The sequence below is a fragment of the Fukomys damarensis genome, unplaced genomic scaffold (genome assembly GCF_012274545.1).
Source record: "Fukomys damarensis isolate Sample0158 unplaced genomic scaffold, DMR_v1.0_HiC HiC_scaffold_14, whole genome shotgun sequence".
Taxonomy (NCBI): Eukaryota; Metazoa; Chordata; class Mammalia; order Rodentia; family Bathyergidae; genus Fukomys; species Fukomys damarensis.
This window is the reverse complement of record NW_022900926.1, coordinates 4,571,478-4,590,882: the sequence shown is the minus strand read 5'-3', so window position 1 is coordinate 4,590,882 and position 19,405 is coordinate 4,571,478. Positions and strand designations below refer to the sequence as shown.

Below are 19,405 nucleotides of genomic sequence, written 5' to 3'. Positions count from 1 at the left end.
ACCACATATCAGCTGAGCTCGCACTGGGGCAGTGTTGGAAGCCAAGTTGGCCACTCCTCAGGCAGTTAGCAGCGGAAGGAGGCCTTCAGCCCAGGAAGGGGTTCTGGCTTGCACTTGGCCATGAAGGGTGGGGCTCTGGCAAGAAAGACTCCAGAGACCCCAGGAGACTGAGAAGGGACCTCTGTAAAAGCCAAGGTTGGTATTTCCACAGCGCAGCAGGGCGGCACACGCAGTTTGAGAAAATAAAGGGCCCCACGTTTCCTCCACACCTGAGCTTGTGGAAGGAGGCGCACGAAGGCCCCTTAGGTTTGCTTTGGAGCCCAGAGTGACAGGAGCCGCAGTGTGCTGAGCTGTGCTGGGGAAGGCTGTGAGGTGAGACACACACCGGCTTCACACTGGGCACTGTCTGCGAACGTATAAATCACGGGCATTTAAACCTGTAGTTATTTTTCCTACGAATATGTCTGAGCCGTAATTCCCACTGAAAGAGAAAAGTTCGGATACCTTCCTTCCCTCTGGATCCATGCTAGGAGAAACACTCCAGGCGCTGTTAAAACTGTCCAGCTCCACCACAAAACCCCAGACCTAACGTTGCCCTCATTTTCTGAACCTGGTCCTCTTCAGGCTCTTTCAGCAGAGCAGCATCCTGTTCCCAATCTTGTCACAAGTCACCCTGCAGTGAGGGCTCTCACGGCTTCGCTTCGCACTTGGTCTGAAAGCAGGTCCTGGCAGGGCACTGAGGCCAGGCTGACCGGGCCCACCAGTCTCTCCTCCTCCATCCCACCACCGGCCCCCAGGTCGCTCTGCCCAGCTCTCTGGCCACATCGCTGTCTGTCAAGGGTGCTAGACACAGCCGCCTGTGGCCCCGGCCAGGCACTCTCTTCCCCACTGGGCTGCGCAATGAACTCTGCCACCCACTGCGACTCCCAGCGAACTACTTCACCTTCCAGGCCTAATTTTCCCATCTCCGAAATGAGGAAAATAACCATACTAAGCCTCCAGCACTGTCACAAGGAATACATGAGCAGAGTGCCAAGAGCTGCATGTGCAACACAGTGAACAGGTCCTGCGCATTCACCGGTGTGCTCTGCTCCATAAGCCGCAGCAGGCGTCCCGGACAGCCGGACCCTGTCTTCAGGAAACAAAGCTTCAACAAAGCGCTTGCCCATCTGCGTTCTAAGATAGAATATTTGGATTCGAGGTACTGGAAGCAATTCTTCATAGACATTCCAATCGTCCCCAGAGTTCCTCCTGAGCTACTGAGACAGTGTGAAAACTCACACCCAGTAGACCTGCCCAGTGATGTGTGATACGAAAATCACTGCGTTCAAGGCCTTTGAACACTGAAATAGCTGAGCATAATCCAGGTCACGGAGATACAGGGGACTGTGTTCAGGGGCACGAGTGAGCACATCGGGCATGGAACTGCTCTCTGACAAGTGGAACATGGCACTGGGTGGCAGGCGCCCATGGACTACCTGGGCCCCTTCACTGCTGCGCACAGGAGCAAGAGAGTTTCACCTCCACCCTAAACCTCATTTTCCTCAGCTCTGAAATAGGAGGTCATGTTTACTAAGTTCACTTTTCAGAGCTCAGAGACAAATAGTGGTCACCTGGGCCTGAGGGGGAAGCTCAGGTAAAAGCTGGTCCTTGGTACTACGTTACCAGTGTTCTAGGAAAAAGAAGTCATGGTAGGTCAACTATAGGTAATGATAATGTACTATGTATTTCAGAAAAAGTAAAAAAAGCGGGGGGGATTTTGAATGTTTTCCCTTAAAGAAATGGCAAACATTATAGGACACAGATATGCTTACCCTGATTGGACCACTACACAATGTAGGCATGTTTTGGAAGAATAAATAAATCAGCAGTTGATCCACTTTTTAAAATAATGTATGTCCTCTTAATTAAGCATGGTGAATTAAAATGTATTTTTTACTTTCAAATAGAGTTACTATTTATGTAATTTTTGTTTAGTCTTTACCATTTGGAGGTATAGGCCACTAAATTGTTAATTAGGATTTTGCCTCTTTTGCTTTAAATTTTTAGTGTGTATGCTCTGTATTTTGTGTAACAAAAGCTGTTTTTGACTTTACCATATTTTATATTAAGATAAATATTTTCAGAACGTGTGAACATGTTTTTGACAAAGTTGATTTGTTTTCACATAACTTATACAGAAGCATGCTATGTTTCTCATATTGTGACAGATATCTGCTTATATCCCAACATTATATATCACGTACCTAAAAAGACAAAATAAAATAAAGTACTTTTCAGAGCTGTTGCAAGGATGAAATGAAATAATCAAAATGCAGTTTTAATCTCATTTAATGACAATGATAAATACCTTAGATATTTGCCACGTGCCATGCACTGTGATAAAGGCTTTAAATAAATCATCTTATAATCAGAACAACAATTATGTTGTGTCTACTTTGAGTGTCCTCATTGTCAGATGAAAGTGAATCTTAGTGATATCCAAAGAACATGCAACTTAAAGAACTATGAAAATTTCTACAATTACCAGTCTTTTCAAAGCCTGTGGTTGGTCGTGACCAATGCCACAAAATTATACCAGACACTGCAAAATTCCCTACACTCACTGCAATATGCATTATGAAATAACACTTGCTCATCAGAAATAATGCTAAAACTTCCTAGCCCTTACTTGAAAGTGCACTAATAATAACATATTAGCACAGCATAATTCCTTTTGCCTTTACACTAAGGCTTTCTTATATAAAAAATGTGCTAAATGTCCCCTTTTGTGAGAAAGAAGGAGAGCTTGTTTTTAAATATTCCATTCACAGATAAACTGTCAAAAGTTAACCAGAAGGTCTCTAATAAGTTTTAAATGTCTTTTATGGTAAATACACAAACACACAAGCGCACCTTTTACCCTGGCCAGTACTATAGACGTGGCATGCATCACAGCCCTTGCATCCAAAAGGAGAAGAGATTTATAAACAAAGAAGCGAACATACCCTTTTCCGAGTTTTCTCCTTCAGGAAGGGCCGGATCACAGTGTACAGGGCATGGATGTACCACGGCTGGTTGACGAAGTGAATCCCTCCAAATCGCGCTGGGAAGCTGTCCTAAGGGCATAGGGGGGCAGAAGTCAGGATCTGCTGTAATGCATTCGGGCTGCCGGAAAGGCCCATTGTGCTCCACACTGGGATCCTGGGACTAAAATGAGACTGTCATTTATGGGGCAGAAGACAGAGCCATACAGCGCTGTGACTTCTCTACAGAAACCATAGTCCACGGCAGCAGGCTGCTGACAACAATCTCTACGCTTTCATGAGTGCTGTAATTTAGGTTTGCAAAACGCTCATCGTCGTTGCAGTCCCAGAAACATAAATAAAAAGATACTGGGGAAATTTATCAGACAATGATTGTATGTTGCATAAATGTTTCATTAAAATTGCTTATATTTATGATAAAAGGTATTTAAAATGTTTTACTAAATTTAAGTGTATTCGTCTATAACATGAAATGCCACTACATATCAGAACTTACTTTATTCGTTTTATCTCTTTACTTACAAACTTTATTGTAAACATTCTCCTTTATTTCACCTATGAAAAAGAGCTCACGCTTCAGCAAAAGGAAAACCCAGGGCTGCGGTACTACGGCAAGCGGGAGGTTCCATTTCCTCGGCTAAGAGGAAGTCAAAGCCCCTCCCAGTTCAGGTCCCTGGTGGGATGTGGGTTTCAGCTGGTCTGGGCCCCTTCCGCTAGCAGCTGCCTTGGTTGGGTCTGAGGGAGGAAGAGCGATGGCATCCCCAGCTCCTCCCACAACCTGAATGGAATCCTTAGGCCAAAGGAAGTCCGAGTCCACCTGGGAAGATCAACAGGAGCAAAGGGAAGATGCAGATGAATACGAAAAAACTGGAGGTATGTTTCTTTTTACTTTACATTTTCTCCCGATGGAAATTCTCCAGCCATAGTGTGTACGCCAGACCCTACTGCAACCACGACTCGTGACTCCAACTTGGCTGGATCAGGACCTGCCTATCAGAACATAAATCACACTTCCGGGTGTGCCTGTGTGGTCTTTCCACAGATGACTGGCAGGTAGGCCAGCCCACTAAACGAGGAAGAACGGCCGGACAGTAGGGGTACCATCCAATAGGCTTGCACCAAGGTGAAACGCATGCGAGGGAGGAAGTTGGCTTGCCCTTGGAAAGCTCCCTTCCGCTTGACTGTGTGTGTCTTCTGCCGCTGCCTGGGGACATCAGACTCCAGCTACCTCAGCCTTTCAACGTTCTCTCCAGGGAGCTTCCAGGCCTTCTGTCCTGATTGGGGCTGCATCCTTGAGCCCTCTGTTCTGGGGCTTCCAGCCTCTCCTGAGCACAGGGAGGCCCCTGTGGATGGCCCGAGCTGATGCTTTGTTATCATCTAACAACCCCCTGCAGTTTATTTACACATATTTGTCTCCTGCTGATCCTGTTCCTCTAGGGAACCCTAACCGATACACCTATTAAAATGTTTTTTTTAGTCTTTTATACTTAGGTGTATTGACGCATTAGTGATTTTGCAAATTGATTTTCAGAGTTGATGAACATTTTTTCTTCAAAAGCAGTTTTCATCTCTAAGGACTCACACCATGAAGCAAAAGTGCTAAACAATGAGTAAATTAGAATAGCTAAGAGCAAAATGTGTTCTCCTTTTATATCAGTCTCATTTTTATAAACATGCACTTTTCATTCAGCAGATAATTATAAATTTAAAAATGAGTCATACAGAAATACAAATACGGAATTTTTAAGTTATAAAACTTTTATACTTAAGAAAGTTGAGTACATATAAACAATAAAGGGAATGCTAACACAAACACTGAGTAACCTCCATCTGGACTGAGAAATTGAACACGCTAACTGTGAATTTGACCACAGCTTGTATAGTCTTTCACCTGCTCTCCTATCTTAAAATCTAATTTTATAGTTCTTTTGCTTATATATTACAGATATTATAAACAAATAAGTAAATATTTATATATGTGTGTTATATTTTATATTTTACTGTGCATATGTGTACCTTTAACATGTACTATCCATTTTTAAGTAGTGCTTATAAAAATATCCCCAAAGTGTATGTGTTCTTCTCCTAGAACACTGCTTCTCAGGCTCACTGTATGGCAGACTATATACGCCGTGCAGCTGTAGGCCATTGTCATTGCTGAATGCTACACCGCCATGTGACTCACCGTAATTAATTTCCTCCTATATGCAAGCTGTTATTCAGGTCCTTTTTGGTTTGGGTTTGGTTTGGGTCATGGTGTTTTTGTTTCTGCTTGAGTTTTTGTTTTTTACCATTACTGGTGTGACTAATCTAAAGACCACTTTCATGCCTGAACACAGGTATATGCAAAGCATTCATCAAAAAGTGCTAGTGTTGCCTAGGATTTAGCTCAGTGGTTCCACCGCCTGCCTTGCAAGCACAAGGACCTGAGTTCAATCCCACGTACCAAAAAAAAAAAAAGTGCTAGTGTGGCATCCCAGACCGTATACACATAAACCTGACATGGTAAGAGCGCTTGCACAGATGCACGCCCCTCTTCCACAGTGATGCACATTAGTTACCGCTAATCCACACACCACACATGCTGTAGTCTACCTTTCTAATGCTTGCCCATGTAGAAGGAACCCATCAGCTGGATGCTTCTTTTCAGTCATTCGCTGGAGTCTTCGTGTTTGCTTTCCTGGATGAATTTCATCATCAACAGCATTGTTTAATAACACATATGTTGAACACAAGTATTCTATTTCTGAGTCCTTGATTGTATGAATTTATTGTCTGCTGTCTTTACTGTTTCTCATGGTATCTTACTTACAATGAATTCATGTTTTGCTAATATTAATGGTCAGGATCCCAAAGGAGCTGTCTTGAGGATGCTTTCCCCACACAAAATCTGTTTCAGCTCCTACGAGGCAGGTGGCACGGGGGACTTGCTGTGGCCTGAATAGCCCCTTCGTTACCCATGGCCAGTATATAGGCAAACCTCACATATTCAATTTACTGAACAAGAATTATATTATTTAAATATAATTGTGAAATGATTGTTGTCTGAAACAACCAGGGGAAACTATTATTATCACTAGTAATACTGATACTATTATTTTTCCAGCTGGTTAAAGGAACGGCCACACTGTTTCCTGGCCAGTGGGTGCTTTCCCTCATAGCTCCACCGCGTGGAGGAGGACAGGCTGCTCTGTGCAGTCCTCACTCTGTCCTTGATGTGTTCAAGCTCAGCCCCAGCTCCCAAATGTCCCACATCCCAAGCACACCCCAGCCTCACAGCTCTAGGTCCACGGCTGCCCGACCTTGTCCTACTCGCTTGTCCTGCTTGCTTTGTCCTCTCTGTCATCTCGGGGCCCTCGCCTCATGCCCCTGAGAGCTCAGCAATCCATCAGAAAGTATTTTCTGTCACATATCTGTCACATATCCAACTACAGCTTCATAGCAAGAAGCGCTTCAAGACCTTTTAACTTGATCCACTGTGTAAAGCAGAACTAGTTAATATGCTTCTAAAATATGTTTATTCCCTTGGCGATTTTTTTGGTACATGTCTGACACATAATACATAGCATCGCTGCGGGGAAGCAATGCACCTGCACATCCGATCTCCACCCCTCCATCCCCTCCTGCTGCTATCCCTGTCCCTCCCACCTCACCCACCCCCAAACACTCCCCAAAAGCATTTGATCTCTGCGACAGAACAGAATGAATGTGCACTGTCAGAGCTGCAAGCCAAGGGTCTTCACGATTCTTGAGCCCTCAGACTCACAGGAGGCCGCTCCTCCCCTGAAAACTCCATGTGCCTTATGGATCCCTTGACCACAAGGCTGAGCTTTCTCAGTTTCACCTTTCTATACCCCATGAGTTGATCTGCACAAGTCACAGCACAGGCAGTGGGAAAGAGCAGGGCAAGGGCTAACTTTGCAGTCGATTAGTTCAAGCTTAAAATTCTGACTTAATCCACCATGCAGACATCAAAGACTGAAACAAAAACATAACCACGGATTCCTTCTGCTGCTTTCTGCTCACTCTCGTTTCCAGCCATGCTCCTGAGCTTGCAGTTACTTCCCACTGGGCCTCAGTGCTGCAGGCTTCACCTTCCACGTCATGCCCAGCACCTCCATCCCAGTCTCTGCTCTGCTCTCCCTCTGTAGCTTGGGAACTATTGCTTCTCCCTCCCCTGGCCAGGTTCTCTCTCCTGTGAGCTCCTGCTGAACCCTAAGACTCAGTGCAGGTACCACCACTTCCACACAACCCTTTGGGTGCCTTCTTTCACTTCCTACCACACTGTGCACCCAGTAAACCCGCTCTCCACCACCATCAGCACAGTGCCAAAGCCATCGCTGCCCTTGCTGCAGGGCTCTGAGATGTCTCTTTCTTTGTCCCCTGCAAGACGGCACCGGGGCTCTCTGTGCAGAGGCGCGTGCTCCCTGAGGTCTGTGGACACTGAGCCTGGCATCCACTTCCACCCCAGTCACACCCGCGCCTAGGGGGCAGGGACAGGAGGTCCAGCGTGCGCATCCTGCAGCTGGGATTCTGAATGTCAGAACCTTGCCAAGGACATGCACCTGAGCAGGGCTGAAAGGACCAAAAGGAGATGCTGTCGCTTCTTGTTGCAGTAATAGCTGTCAGGAAGCTCTTAGAGGGCTGTGTGTGTGCAGCAGACTACACTTTCTCTTCTACTTCCTGGGTGCCAGTTAGGAAGCAGAGCTTCTGGACAACAGCAGCAAAGGTGGACTCAGTGGTTATGATGCACAGGTGCAGGGTGTACTCCCCAAACCAAGAGCTCCACAGCACTCCCCTCGCACCCTTGGGGATCCCACTCTTCAGTGATCTGTGGGAAGAATGAGTGACAGAAAGTTCAGGGCCCCCATACTCACCGAGCCCCTGTTTTGCAAATGTGGAAATGATCCTGGAGGTGATTCTACAATGGGGTCTAATGGGCAGTGATTTGGTTGTAAATAGCACAGCCTAGAACACAGTAGCCACACCCAAGATGCTAACCACTGACTTTACCTGGCTCCCAGCTTTACTGCCACAGGCTCAGGGACCCCTAGCCTTGGAGCACCAATCCTCCCACCTGACAACTCATGTCCATTCACCCAGACTCCTCTATGCTCCCACCACCAGCCTCATCAATAGGTGAGTAACCAGCCTTATTCACAGGTTTGTTGGTCTGGGTTTCAATTCCCGTGGCGGAGACTCCCCACTGAGGCACTGGCCTCTCCCTGCTCTACTGAGACTTGTTCCTGCCCAACTGTGGCCTCTCACTCAAAATTCCTGAGCTCAGGTCCCAAGTCTTTTACAGCCCTCTGGCCCCAGCGTTCCGCTCCCAAGTGGTTATGACCCTCCCAAATGGCGCTTTTACTCTCATGACTCTCTGTCCCTCACTCCAGGACATGTCAGTGGGCGGCGACAGAGTCTCCTTTCTCCACCATGGGATTGGAACAGTCCACCCCAGCAGATTCCCCCCTCCCCTGGCTGCCTACTCAAAAATCTCACGGCTCTCAGCCTCAAGCCTAACCTGAAACCTAAACGCCTTTTTAGGCTTTCTACCCAAATTTGGCCCCAATATTTATTTGTTCAATAACCAAAATAAGTGGTCACCTAATAGCTCTTTCGATCCCTCACTTATCCAGGATTGTTACTTCTGTGAGCACATGGACAAATGGAGTGAGATTCCCTATATTTAGGGTTTTTCCTTCTTAAAAACTAAGCCTTGCCTCTGTTCTTCCTGTCAGCCTGCTACTAAAACCTTAAGCTCTCCCTCTGCCCCTGAAGAATTTGACCCAGCAGATGAGCCTCCTCCTTACCACTTTCAGAGACCTCCACCATCTTGCTCTCCTTCTTCCCCTCCTCCACGTGCCTCTTCTTCTCCCCAGCCATCTTGTAAACCTCACTGCCATCTAGCAACTCTGACCCTCCCTACATCCACCTCAAGACAGGAACTTTGTTATCATTCCCTCTTCTGGCTAATTGATAAATGTACCTTTCATCTTCAATTTAAAATAATGTTTGATGGTATTTGGTTTCTAGATGTTTAACTGATGTGTTTAAAACATTCCTTTTATATTACAAATTCTTAAAATTGTAACTATGGATTCAGTTGACCTTCTCTCTATTTTCTGCTTACAAACTTCTGACAATAACTATAATACAAGATCATGCTACTGTTATAAAGTGTTTTTATTCCTTCTCATCCAAATTACAAGAGATCTCTGTTAATTGACCTGCAAAAGTTTTGACTAGCCTTAATTAGAAGAGATGTTATAATTCAGTTGGCCAAATACATTTGAGTGCACTCTAGACTCATAAATTGTCTTATATGTTTGTCTGTGTCTAATTGTTTGGAGGTGTTTGTCCAATTATGTTTTTTGATCAAAATGACTTCAAAGATATAGATAGATTGTTGATTTCTACAACTTGGTTTTACAGGTTAAATAAAAACTTGTCAAGATAATTAAATATAAACTTTTAGGTTTGGATACAGCCCTGTTGGTAAATAAAGAAACAGCTGCTCAGAAATTTTTATTCTGGTCTTTGTTCACTAATGGGAGCCCCAATAAATTTCATAGCCTTATGGGAAGGTATGCCTTGTTAAATATGTTGTTATAAAATGTTTACATTGGTTATCATCAAAGGGTTGAGTTCTAAATATGTTATTGCGATATGTTTATAATGGTCATCTTCAAAATATATTTTCTGTGAAAAAACAAGGAGTTATTAAAAAGGATCATGTTAGTACCAAGCTACATTAGAGGATATAAGATTTCAAATAATTACAATAATTATTATTGCTACTTTTCTGGTGTACAAAATGTATTCATGTTGTCTGACTATACAGGTCTTCCAACCTATTGTTTATGACAGTAACCTTTTGATCCAGGTATTCACCCTTCTCTTCTGCTCCACCAACTCATGATTACAGGTACATCTGTAGGCCCACACACTTTCCTTAGATGGCATTCTATCGAAAGGTAATAACTTAAGCAAGTTTCCTGGGTTTTTTGTTTTTGTTTTATGTATTTTAGAGAAAATATATTTAACAATGGTTATTTTATACTAAGATACATATCTAAGTTTGTTGCAAAGATAATGTCATCATGATATCATGCTAAAATATTATATTATGTGTGGCTCCTAATTACAAGTTTTTTTTCAGTTAATATTCTACAGAAAATCAACCACTAAAACAACCATGATTGATAAAAATAAAAGCCCTCTAACTGTATTTTAGATTCCAGGGTGTTTGCTATCTAGATAAAGTTATGATAGTTAAGCTCCTACTGTACTACTGATGTCACTGATCTTCTGTTCTGGGTGTTCAACCACCAAAAGGCAAAGACCAACACTAAAGGGTAACTGGGCTAAGAAGACCACCAATATTTGGCCGTGGCCCTCCAAGGTCATCAAAGATCCAAGGTATGAAGGAACCTTTTCTACAACATCTTACATATTTGGTAAGTCACCCAACCTCCTGAGCAGGGAGATTGCTGGACAAATGTAATGTGTGCTAAAGGAGGGTCACCACCACCAACAACAACAACAAATCTCCGATGCTTTCACTAAAAGCACCATGGTCAAGCAAGGCTGTGACCCCTCCTAATGGCTGACAGTGACAGAAGAGCTGAGAGGCTCTATGCATGGCTCCAAGGTGATGCCTGGAGAGACCTAACAGACCTTAACGGATAGCAAGAGGTTCATACTGATTAACACAGGTCTCATTTTAACTTGGTCTTAAACACCCAGCAGAAAAGAATAAGCAAAAGAGGCAATCAATAAACAGGCACTAGTGATAGACTTTTAAGGCCATCACTCCACCTCCCTATAAAGGGTTAGATCTCCAAGTGGTAGACCAGATAAACCAGTCTCAAAACAAGGCTACAACAACTATTTAATACCACCCTCTACTATCTCCCTGTCAATATCTTGGACTGTTAAATGTTTATGTCTGTTTACCCCACTCATTCGCTCCAATTCCCATCCCCCTAGATTTTAACCTGTCTGTCTCAAATACTGGCAATCTGTCTGCAGTTCTGGGACTCTTCACTACGGGTCTCCCATTCCCTACACGAATCACTAACCTGCCATGCACAGGGTAAAATGACAACATTACTTGCCTTCCTCATTCCCTCTTTATCTCAGAAGAGCACCCTGTCTGCCTATCCAATGGCCTATTCTTCATATGCAACCAGGAGGCACTCTGATGCCTCAACTGATCTAAAATTTTCTGTTGCATAGCATTTCTCAGCCCCCCTTGACCATCTGTACATAATCCCCAATGTTTAAAGGATCCTCCCAAAGTCAAAGGTCAACAAGAGGGCAGCCCCCTTCCTGGTCCCCTTCTTGATAAAAGCAAGGGTTCTCACTGGCATGGCGATGGGTACAGCATGTAGCTCTACCTCTACACATTTCTATCAGATATTGTCAATACAAATCTTAAAAGACTTGGACAAAATAAGCCAGTCCCTAAACACAGTCCAGGACCAGATTAATTCCCCAGCAGCTGTCCTGCTCCAAAAGAGATGTGCCCTCGACATGCTAATAGCAGCCCAAAGGGAAACTTGCCAGGCTCTAGGTAAAGAGTGTTATTTTGTTGCAACAATACATCAAAAACCTTAAAAACAATGGGTTACATGAGGAATGACCCAAGACTACTCCTGGCTCCAGCAAATTATGTCATGGCTACTTCCCTCATTAGGCCTGCTCACCTGTTTGTATCTTCAGGCCATAGTAGGCCCCTGTCGGTTTTGCTGTTTTATTTTTTTTATTTATTGTTTTGTTTTGTTTTGAGACAGGGTCTCACTGCATAGTTGAGACTGACCTTGAATTCACTATGTAGCCCAGGCTGGTCTCAAACTCACAGCAATTCTCCTGCCTCAGCCTCCCAAGTGCTGGGATTACAGGCGTGGGCCACCACGCCCAGCTTTCCTGTTTTAATTATTGTAAAGTAGATGTGTGAGTTCTAGCTTTGGTATTCAAGTTTGCTTACTTGTAAACAAAAATTAATTTACCTTTCAATCGGTTTTTGTCTTCCTTCAGTATCTACAAGCCAACTGGGAGTTGATTTGTTTCTACAACAGTACAAGGTTTTTTGGTTTCATTTACTAAGCCTGTATCTCAAGGTTATACATTTTTCTACATTTCCCTTAAGGCAGAGATAAAACTCCAGGGCTATAGGACATAATAGGCTATTCTTATATCTCAGATGTCACTGGACACCATAAATAATCTCTGTTCTTGACCCTCATTTGCATCTTCATTCTGGCCATGGTTGCCCCCTGCTTACTCTGATTCCTCCAAATCAAATCCAAAATTTTCTAATCATATAGTCAATCAGCTTATCTTACATGAAGTGACCACTTTGCCAACCTGCCTTCTGGATAAAGCCCCATGATGTGGATCCAGATCCAGCTGCGGTTTCTTCACTTTATAACTCAACTGCAACAAGACCTCCACTGGTTTTATACTCAAAAAAGATCAGTAGTTGGGATCTTGGATCAGTTAACAGAACATTTCTACCAGAAAACCCTCCAAAATTTTAGTTCAGAAGAAATTGCCTTCTACACCCTTCTTATCTGCTGGCTTACACTCCCACCCCCACAGCTATGAGTTGAGCCATTAGACTAAAATCTCCCAATGGTCCAAAACTCTCCCAACCCCAAATGTGGGACACACAATTCTTTTTATACACTTCACAACAGTACCTGTCGCCTACTCAAAAGACCTGATCTGCCACTTATACTCACCCAAAGATTGCCTTTTCTGCGCTGAGTATATGAACTCCTCCTTGGATTCATCATGGCAGAGACAAGGCAATTAAGTTCTCTTCCCAGGATACTGCAATTCCCACAAAAAGGAGTCTGTGGCCCCTAATTGGCACCTGGGAAATTTAAATCATGCCTGGTTCCCACCCAACTTCCACACTAGATTTTTGGTCCATCTGTTCTGCCACCAAGTCACCTTCCCAGTTACACATGTCCCCTGATTTAAAAAAAAAAAAAAATTATACATTTAACTCCTTGGCAGTACTATTATTTTTGATTACTGTCAGAAAAATCCCTTTCCACCTGTCGTATGTAAAGCTTTCAAAATACATCTTTCTCAATTCTTTCTTCACCATTTCAGGCCCCCCTCTCCATGGTTGTGTTGCTCCTCAAGCTACTATACAGCCTAGATCACCCCCATCGCTCCACGATCTCGCCATCTTTGCACTCCTTGAATCTCCTAAACAAACAGCCCTCAAACAGCTATGTTGCCCCTGCAAAGGCAAGAGATGACAGGCTACAGATCCCTCCTTTGGCCTCTCGTCACCCCACACCTGCCTCTTTTCAGCAGGAAGTAGCTACAGAAGAGATTCTTCGCCCCTTTTCCAGAGGCCATAAAAAACAAAAGGGGAGGAATGTAAGATAAGTGCCTTGGAATGGCTTCCACTATTCTGATAAATAACCTCCTCTTCACCTTAAAGTTTCCAGTCCTACCTCACACATCACCAGTCATAAATGAAACCAGTGCGCAAACAAGGCTTGTTCGTTTAAGGAATGGATGTCCAACAGTGACTCCTGAGTGGCTCCCTGTGCAGCCGACTCAATCCCCGACCCGCCTGCACCAGTCACATGTGATCTCATATGAGAGATTTTTATGGTAGCGTGGTGGCCCACTCTGCGGAAAAGGAACAAGGAGATGGGAGAGGGAGCTGGGGAAGGGGCCTGGTTATATAGTGGGTGACTGGTGCAGGCGGGTCGGGGGTTGTTTAGGCTACACAAGCAGCCACCCAAGGGTCACTCTTGGACATCCATTCCTATCTCTGCTCCACGCGTGGTGCTCTTTTCTTTGGGAACTTCAAGGCCTGAGTGGACCCCACATCAGCGCACTGACCTTGACAGTCTTCAGCTCAGGTTTGTTTCTTTTTTCTTTTTGTTTCTGGGGATTGAACCCAGGGCCTCTCGTGGGCTCGTCCACGGAAGGGCATCACCAGCTTTTGAAATTTTTTTATTATTTTCTATTCACTGTTGTATCTGGGGGTGTAGAACCTGAGGCCCCCGAGTCTATATGGGCTGCAAGGCCTGAAGTGCTTACTGTCTTGTACAGGAAAAAGGTGTCAGCATCTTGGGGAAATTTAGATAAGTGGAAACTATTGAGAGGAGCAAAATATTAAAACTTCTCATACTCCTGCCAGATTCTTTCCAGGAATACTATCAGAGTTGTGCCATTGGGAAGAGATGTAACTCCCAAACCTGCTAGATACCCGAAACATGAGTTCCTGTTCTCTAAAATCAAACAATGAATTCTAGGAACAACAAAGTTTAAGAGTAGGAAAATTTACTGAGAGAAAGATAGCTTCCATCTAAGAGAGACAGAGCGGGGACCAGAAAGTGGGCTGCCCACCCACCCCAGTATTCAAAGGTGTCTTATAGGTTCAGATTGTATAATTGATAACATGAAATAGGAAGAAAGGGTCTAAAAGCCAAGGGCTCTGAATCCAATCTACCATGTTACACACACTCGGTGTGACACAGGCAGAAGTCACACTCGAAACTCACCCATTCGGAGTTCATTCTATCAAGCTTTTTTAAAAAACTTGTCTTCTTTTTCTGTCTTTGTGCACTATATGTATTATAGCAAAATACACACAGTGATAAATTGTAGCAACCATAACCTAAAAATTATACCTTTAATTCCACAACTCTACCCTTAAGCTGTATTAGGGTCTCAAATATTACATTATTTCTTTATAACTATTTTTATACAAATATAAAATAATTTTATGGAAATATGGACTATAAAAAGAACAATGAAAATAGCCACTTAAGTCCTTACCGACCAGAGACGAGGAAAACACAAAACTTGATATATGCTCCCAACACCTGCGATCTTAAGTGTCACAACAGCTCAGAGGCATAAGCCACACACAGTGTCACTGTCCCTGGAAGTGGTTCATGTCTTAGAGGGGAAAGAAACAGTGACTACTACGGCAGCTGGCCCGAGAGTTTCCTCACAGCATCACTATCTCTCTCCAGTGCGCTTCGACTTACCAACATGGGTCCGCCTGGGCTTGCCGACCACACCTTAATAGCTCTCTGGAGGAGCTCTTGTAGACAGTATGCTAAGATTTGTATATTCATCTTTTAGAATTTCACACTAACTTATTACAATGTGTATTCATCTGGTAGAAGACTCAGATTCCTTAAGAAAGTCAAACTCATCCTTGTTGCCAGCCCCCACCCCCAATGGCATTTGGAACTGCAAAGGTGACCAGAGCTGCGATCTCACATTCTCAGCCTCATCGTTACTGAACAGAGACATCCAGGCAATCTGTTCACTGGCTTTCAGGACAGAGCAAAGGTTTTTCACCAAAACATTTCAACAAATGTCTCTGCCAAATCAAAAAGAAATGGCCAGGAAACTGTAATTACCAGCTATTGGAATGTCTCCACATCTGACCTGTAAGGGGTAATGAGCCTTATTTGAATGCACACATGTAACAGATTGAAAACAAACAATCTGGACCATCCTATCATACAGAGATAAGAGTTTAAATAAAATAGTACACATGTAGGTGGATACTTCTCCATTCTTTTAACTTCTAACTGCTCCCTGAAGTCTTCTGCGATTCAGCTGGAAATACAATAAAGGAACTTAGATGCAAACAACTGTGTACCAGTAAAATTTCACCAAAAAATAAAAGGTCTGCTCTGAAACACAGTGAATCCCACTTTCTTCAACCATGTTATTAAACACTTCGGAGTTTTTCATCAGAAAAAAGAAAAAATAATAATAATTGAAATAAAAACTGAATAGTTAATTCCTTTTTCAAGAAATAAGCCAATGATATACGTGACATGGATTTCAAAATAAGCACTTAACAACTCTTTCTATTTGATGAAGCAAACATTTAACAAAACATGTGAATGGCAGATTTATAGTTTCATCACTCTTAATAACTTTTAAGAAAGCATTATGGGCTTATCATGATGGGTCATTTAAAAGAGTGACTAAAGGCATAATTAATTTTCCATTAATATGTGATTCTGTAGGTAAAACAGTTTTGGATTTTTTAAACTTTGGAATCTGAATATATTTTGAAATGATTTTGCCCAGCCAAATGTGAGAATTCTAAATCCTGGAATGCACGAAAATGTAGGTAACATTGGCGATTCAGTTTTTAAGTCTCACAGTGATTTTCTAGCTTCACCACTGCACGCTTCACAATATGTTTGTTCTAAGACTCTCAGGGAGATGCCAGCTATCCTCTGCCTGACTGCGGTGAATACAAACGTCATCAGCGTGCATTTCTCCTCCAGATGTCCAAACTCAGGTGGTCTGTGATGGCACACGTGTCCCTTCAGACATTTCTATTAGAAGCAGCCTTTTCCCTCGTTTTATATACTTTACTATTCGGCTAAAGACCTAAGGACACTGTGACCCCTGGAAAGTCTCGCTTTTTCCTGTCACTGTCCTTCACGGAATTCAGTTCCCACTGCAGAGGTGTGCGAGCTTGGCTCTTTTTCGGTTCTCGGCGTGTCTGATTATTTAAGTGAATTAGAAGTAATGCTCGAGCCTAATAATGCTGCCTGGTAGTCCCCTCGACAGGATGCACAGAAGAGATCTTCACGGGACTTACTGGGGGCGCAGCTCTTAAGCACCCTGCAAGCAACCCTGTCGCGGGAGCGGAGGATTCCGAGGAAGCAGGATCTCTTCCTTGGGCACCGTGGGCGGAGGGTCTCCAATCCCTGAAGCTTAGGCCCAGAGGAAGGTGTGGGGCTACCGTCTCCAGTCCACGGCGCAGATGATGGGAGTCAGGCTCTGTGTTCTCACCACTATCGGAATACTGTAATATAGGCTATCGCTTCCAAACTTAAAATGTGTTTAAATCTAAACTTTGTTAATACAGTTAGTATGTTTAAATCTACAAAGAATAATCTTATTTTTCACCAGTAATTATCACTCATTAGTAGCAGTTCTATATTGATCTCACATGGTTTTTCTTCTTCATCTTGTGCTATTATCTGCACAGATGTATTGAAAAAAAATCTGCAGAGCTCTGCACTTCTAGGTTCCAGTGATAAAAACTACTATTTTCCAAAACAAAACCAACAGGAATAGCTAACTGGCAACACATTTATTCATCATGCAACACACTGAGCAGGATCCTTCATTTGTGAGTGAAACGGGTGTGGTATTCCCGCCCACCACTGCTCTGCTGTCAGAGAAGATGCCAAGAGGTCGAAGCGGAGACACACAGCCTCACCCTGAAGACACAGGGTTTATTCGAGTGAGTCATTGCAGTGTGTGCCTGACACACTGGAGAAGATCTGGGGTGGGACAAAAAAGCCAACCTCACAGGAAGGACCATTTCCAACCCAGTGAACAGCAGGCCAGAGCCCACAGCGACACATCCACCTTATAAAAAAGCGATGTCACCACATTTCTAAATTAAGTGCCTTTGTTAAAACTGAATGCATAGCAAAGGTAGCAAATAACTTCAGTTTCCGATTACAATAGAATATGCAGCCATTGCCATGACCTTCATACAGCGAGGCCACGGAACCAGTCCGCAGTGGACAACAGGAACAGCATAAGCTCCGCCAGCAGGATGTGAGTAACACGTCAGGTGACTTGGGAACGCCTTTCCGCCGCGCACATCCGGAAGTGCTGATATTCCCAAACCCTAAACGGCCAGAGGGGAGTGAAGCTGCACAGCTGCAGCTAGAGAAACCGAGACGAGTAAAGGAAGAATCAGGCAAAAGCTTTTCAATAGTGGAAAACTTCTCAAGATTGACTCGACCGATGAAACAATGGCGTAAGGGTTTGAAAAACTAGGAATTATCTTATTCTGCTATGGGACATAAATGGGAGGAAAATTTCTGAAATTAACTTTACAACCTACTCCTTATGTCTGTTCCTGTAGACATCACTTACAAAGAAATGGTTAATGGGCCCAAAGTTTTATGCAAGAATTTTTTTCATTTTTACATTTTGTAATTAGGAAAGTACTGTAATCAACTTAAATTTACTTCAACAAGGAGAATGAGTGATTTATTTATAATGTAGGATGTTAAAGTGTCAGGTAAAAGGTATATTTAAAGAGCTAATACAAAAATACCTAAAGTATAATGTCAGGTTGATAAATTGGGAAAAATTAATTTATTTTCTAAAAAGGAACACAAAAGATTTGTAAGATAAATCAAAAGATTCACCTAACTGTAATAGAACAATACATGACTTTTAGTTTATTATTTACACATGCTATAGTTTTCACACGTTCAAATGTTGTATATTTTTAATGGCCATGCACCACATGTATGTACACTTGTACATAGGAATAACAGCAATATATCACATGGCTTTAAAAAATCAGCACAAGGATGGCAATATCTAACCCTCAAAGCATCAAGTTAAGTTCATCAGCTATTTACTGGAAACTAAAGGTGGGAAATGTATGAGAAATACAACTCAAGGGTCATAACTCTGAAAGAGTTTCCACTCTAGAAGAGAATAGTACTATAAAACAAGGAGAGATAACTTCCTCCAGGTAGTATGAGGTTCAAAGGGGAGGGAATGAGAGGTTGAAGAGGAAGGACTCACAGGAGAGGTTGCAGTTGGAGTGGATCTTGGGGAAGTCAACAGAAATCTGGCAAACGCATCCCCAGCAGAAGGAGCAATGAGAGGGGAGTTGGGAAAGACTGGGCCACCTTTGAGCACAGCTCTCGCGGCTGTGTGTACAACTAAAGGGGAAACGTGCGGAGACTGTGGCCACGTGGTGAAGAAGACTTCTGAGCCTGCTTGGACAGTCCAGGGGGTCAGGCAGAAGGCTTCATGCACGTTGTCACACTGTGCGTTCTTGGGAAGGTGGTGGTGTGCTGGAGTTGGGCTACAGGGACAGGAATTAGCAGTGCTGTGCAGCTCGGTATAGAAACTTAGTGTGTTAATATTCATATTTTGGTGCAGGCACCTTCATGTGCACATCTATAATCTCACATCAAATGAAATAGCTACAGCTTCCTCTGTTTGGTTATTTTTAAATGACCAAGTGACAAGTTCAGCAGATACCCACGTGCCAAGCACGCCCTGATGCTCCCCGTGCCACCCTCCACTGGGCAGGAAGGGTGGGACTGTGAGGGTAAAGGTTGAGTCAGGGACCAGGAGAGTGGAGCTGATGGAGATAAAAGTGTAGGAAGGGTCTCAGACATCTGTAGTGCTTTCCTTGGGGTGAAAAAAGTGACTTTACATTTCGACCTGCCAAGTCCAATGAGGACTTGCAGAATTTTCTACTTTACATAATTGCAACAAGAGATAATGTGAAGATGGAGGTGTGAAGTCAAAGTCTTTTTTTTTTTTTTTTTTTTTTTTTTTTACAATTTGGTGTATTCACACGGTAG

At 43.4% G+C, this 19,405-nt stretch overlaps 1 protein-coding gene across 1 annotated transcript in view; it reads right to left on the bottom strand.

Moving 5' to 3' along the window:
* Clvs2 (clavesin 2) overlaps nt 1-19,405 on the bottom strand; it is a 71,675-nt gene that overhangs the window by 15,236 nt on the left and 37,034 nt on the right. The window contains exon 3 of the mRNA XM_010638240.2: nt 2,988-3,098. Coding sequence (XP_010636542.1) covers nt 2,988-3,098 — 111 coding nt within the window. The remainder of the gene's footprint in view (nt 1-2,987; nt 3,099-19,405) is intronic.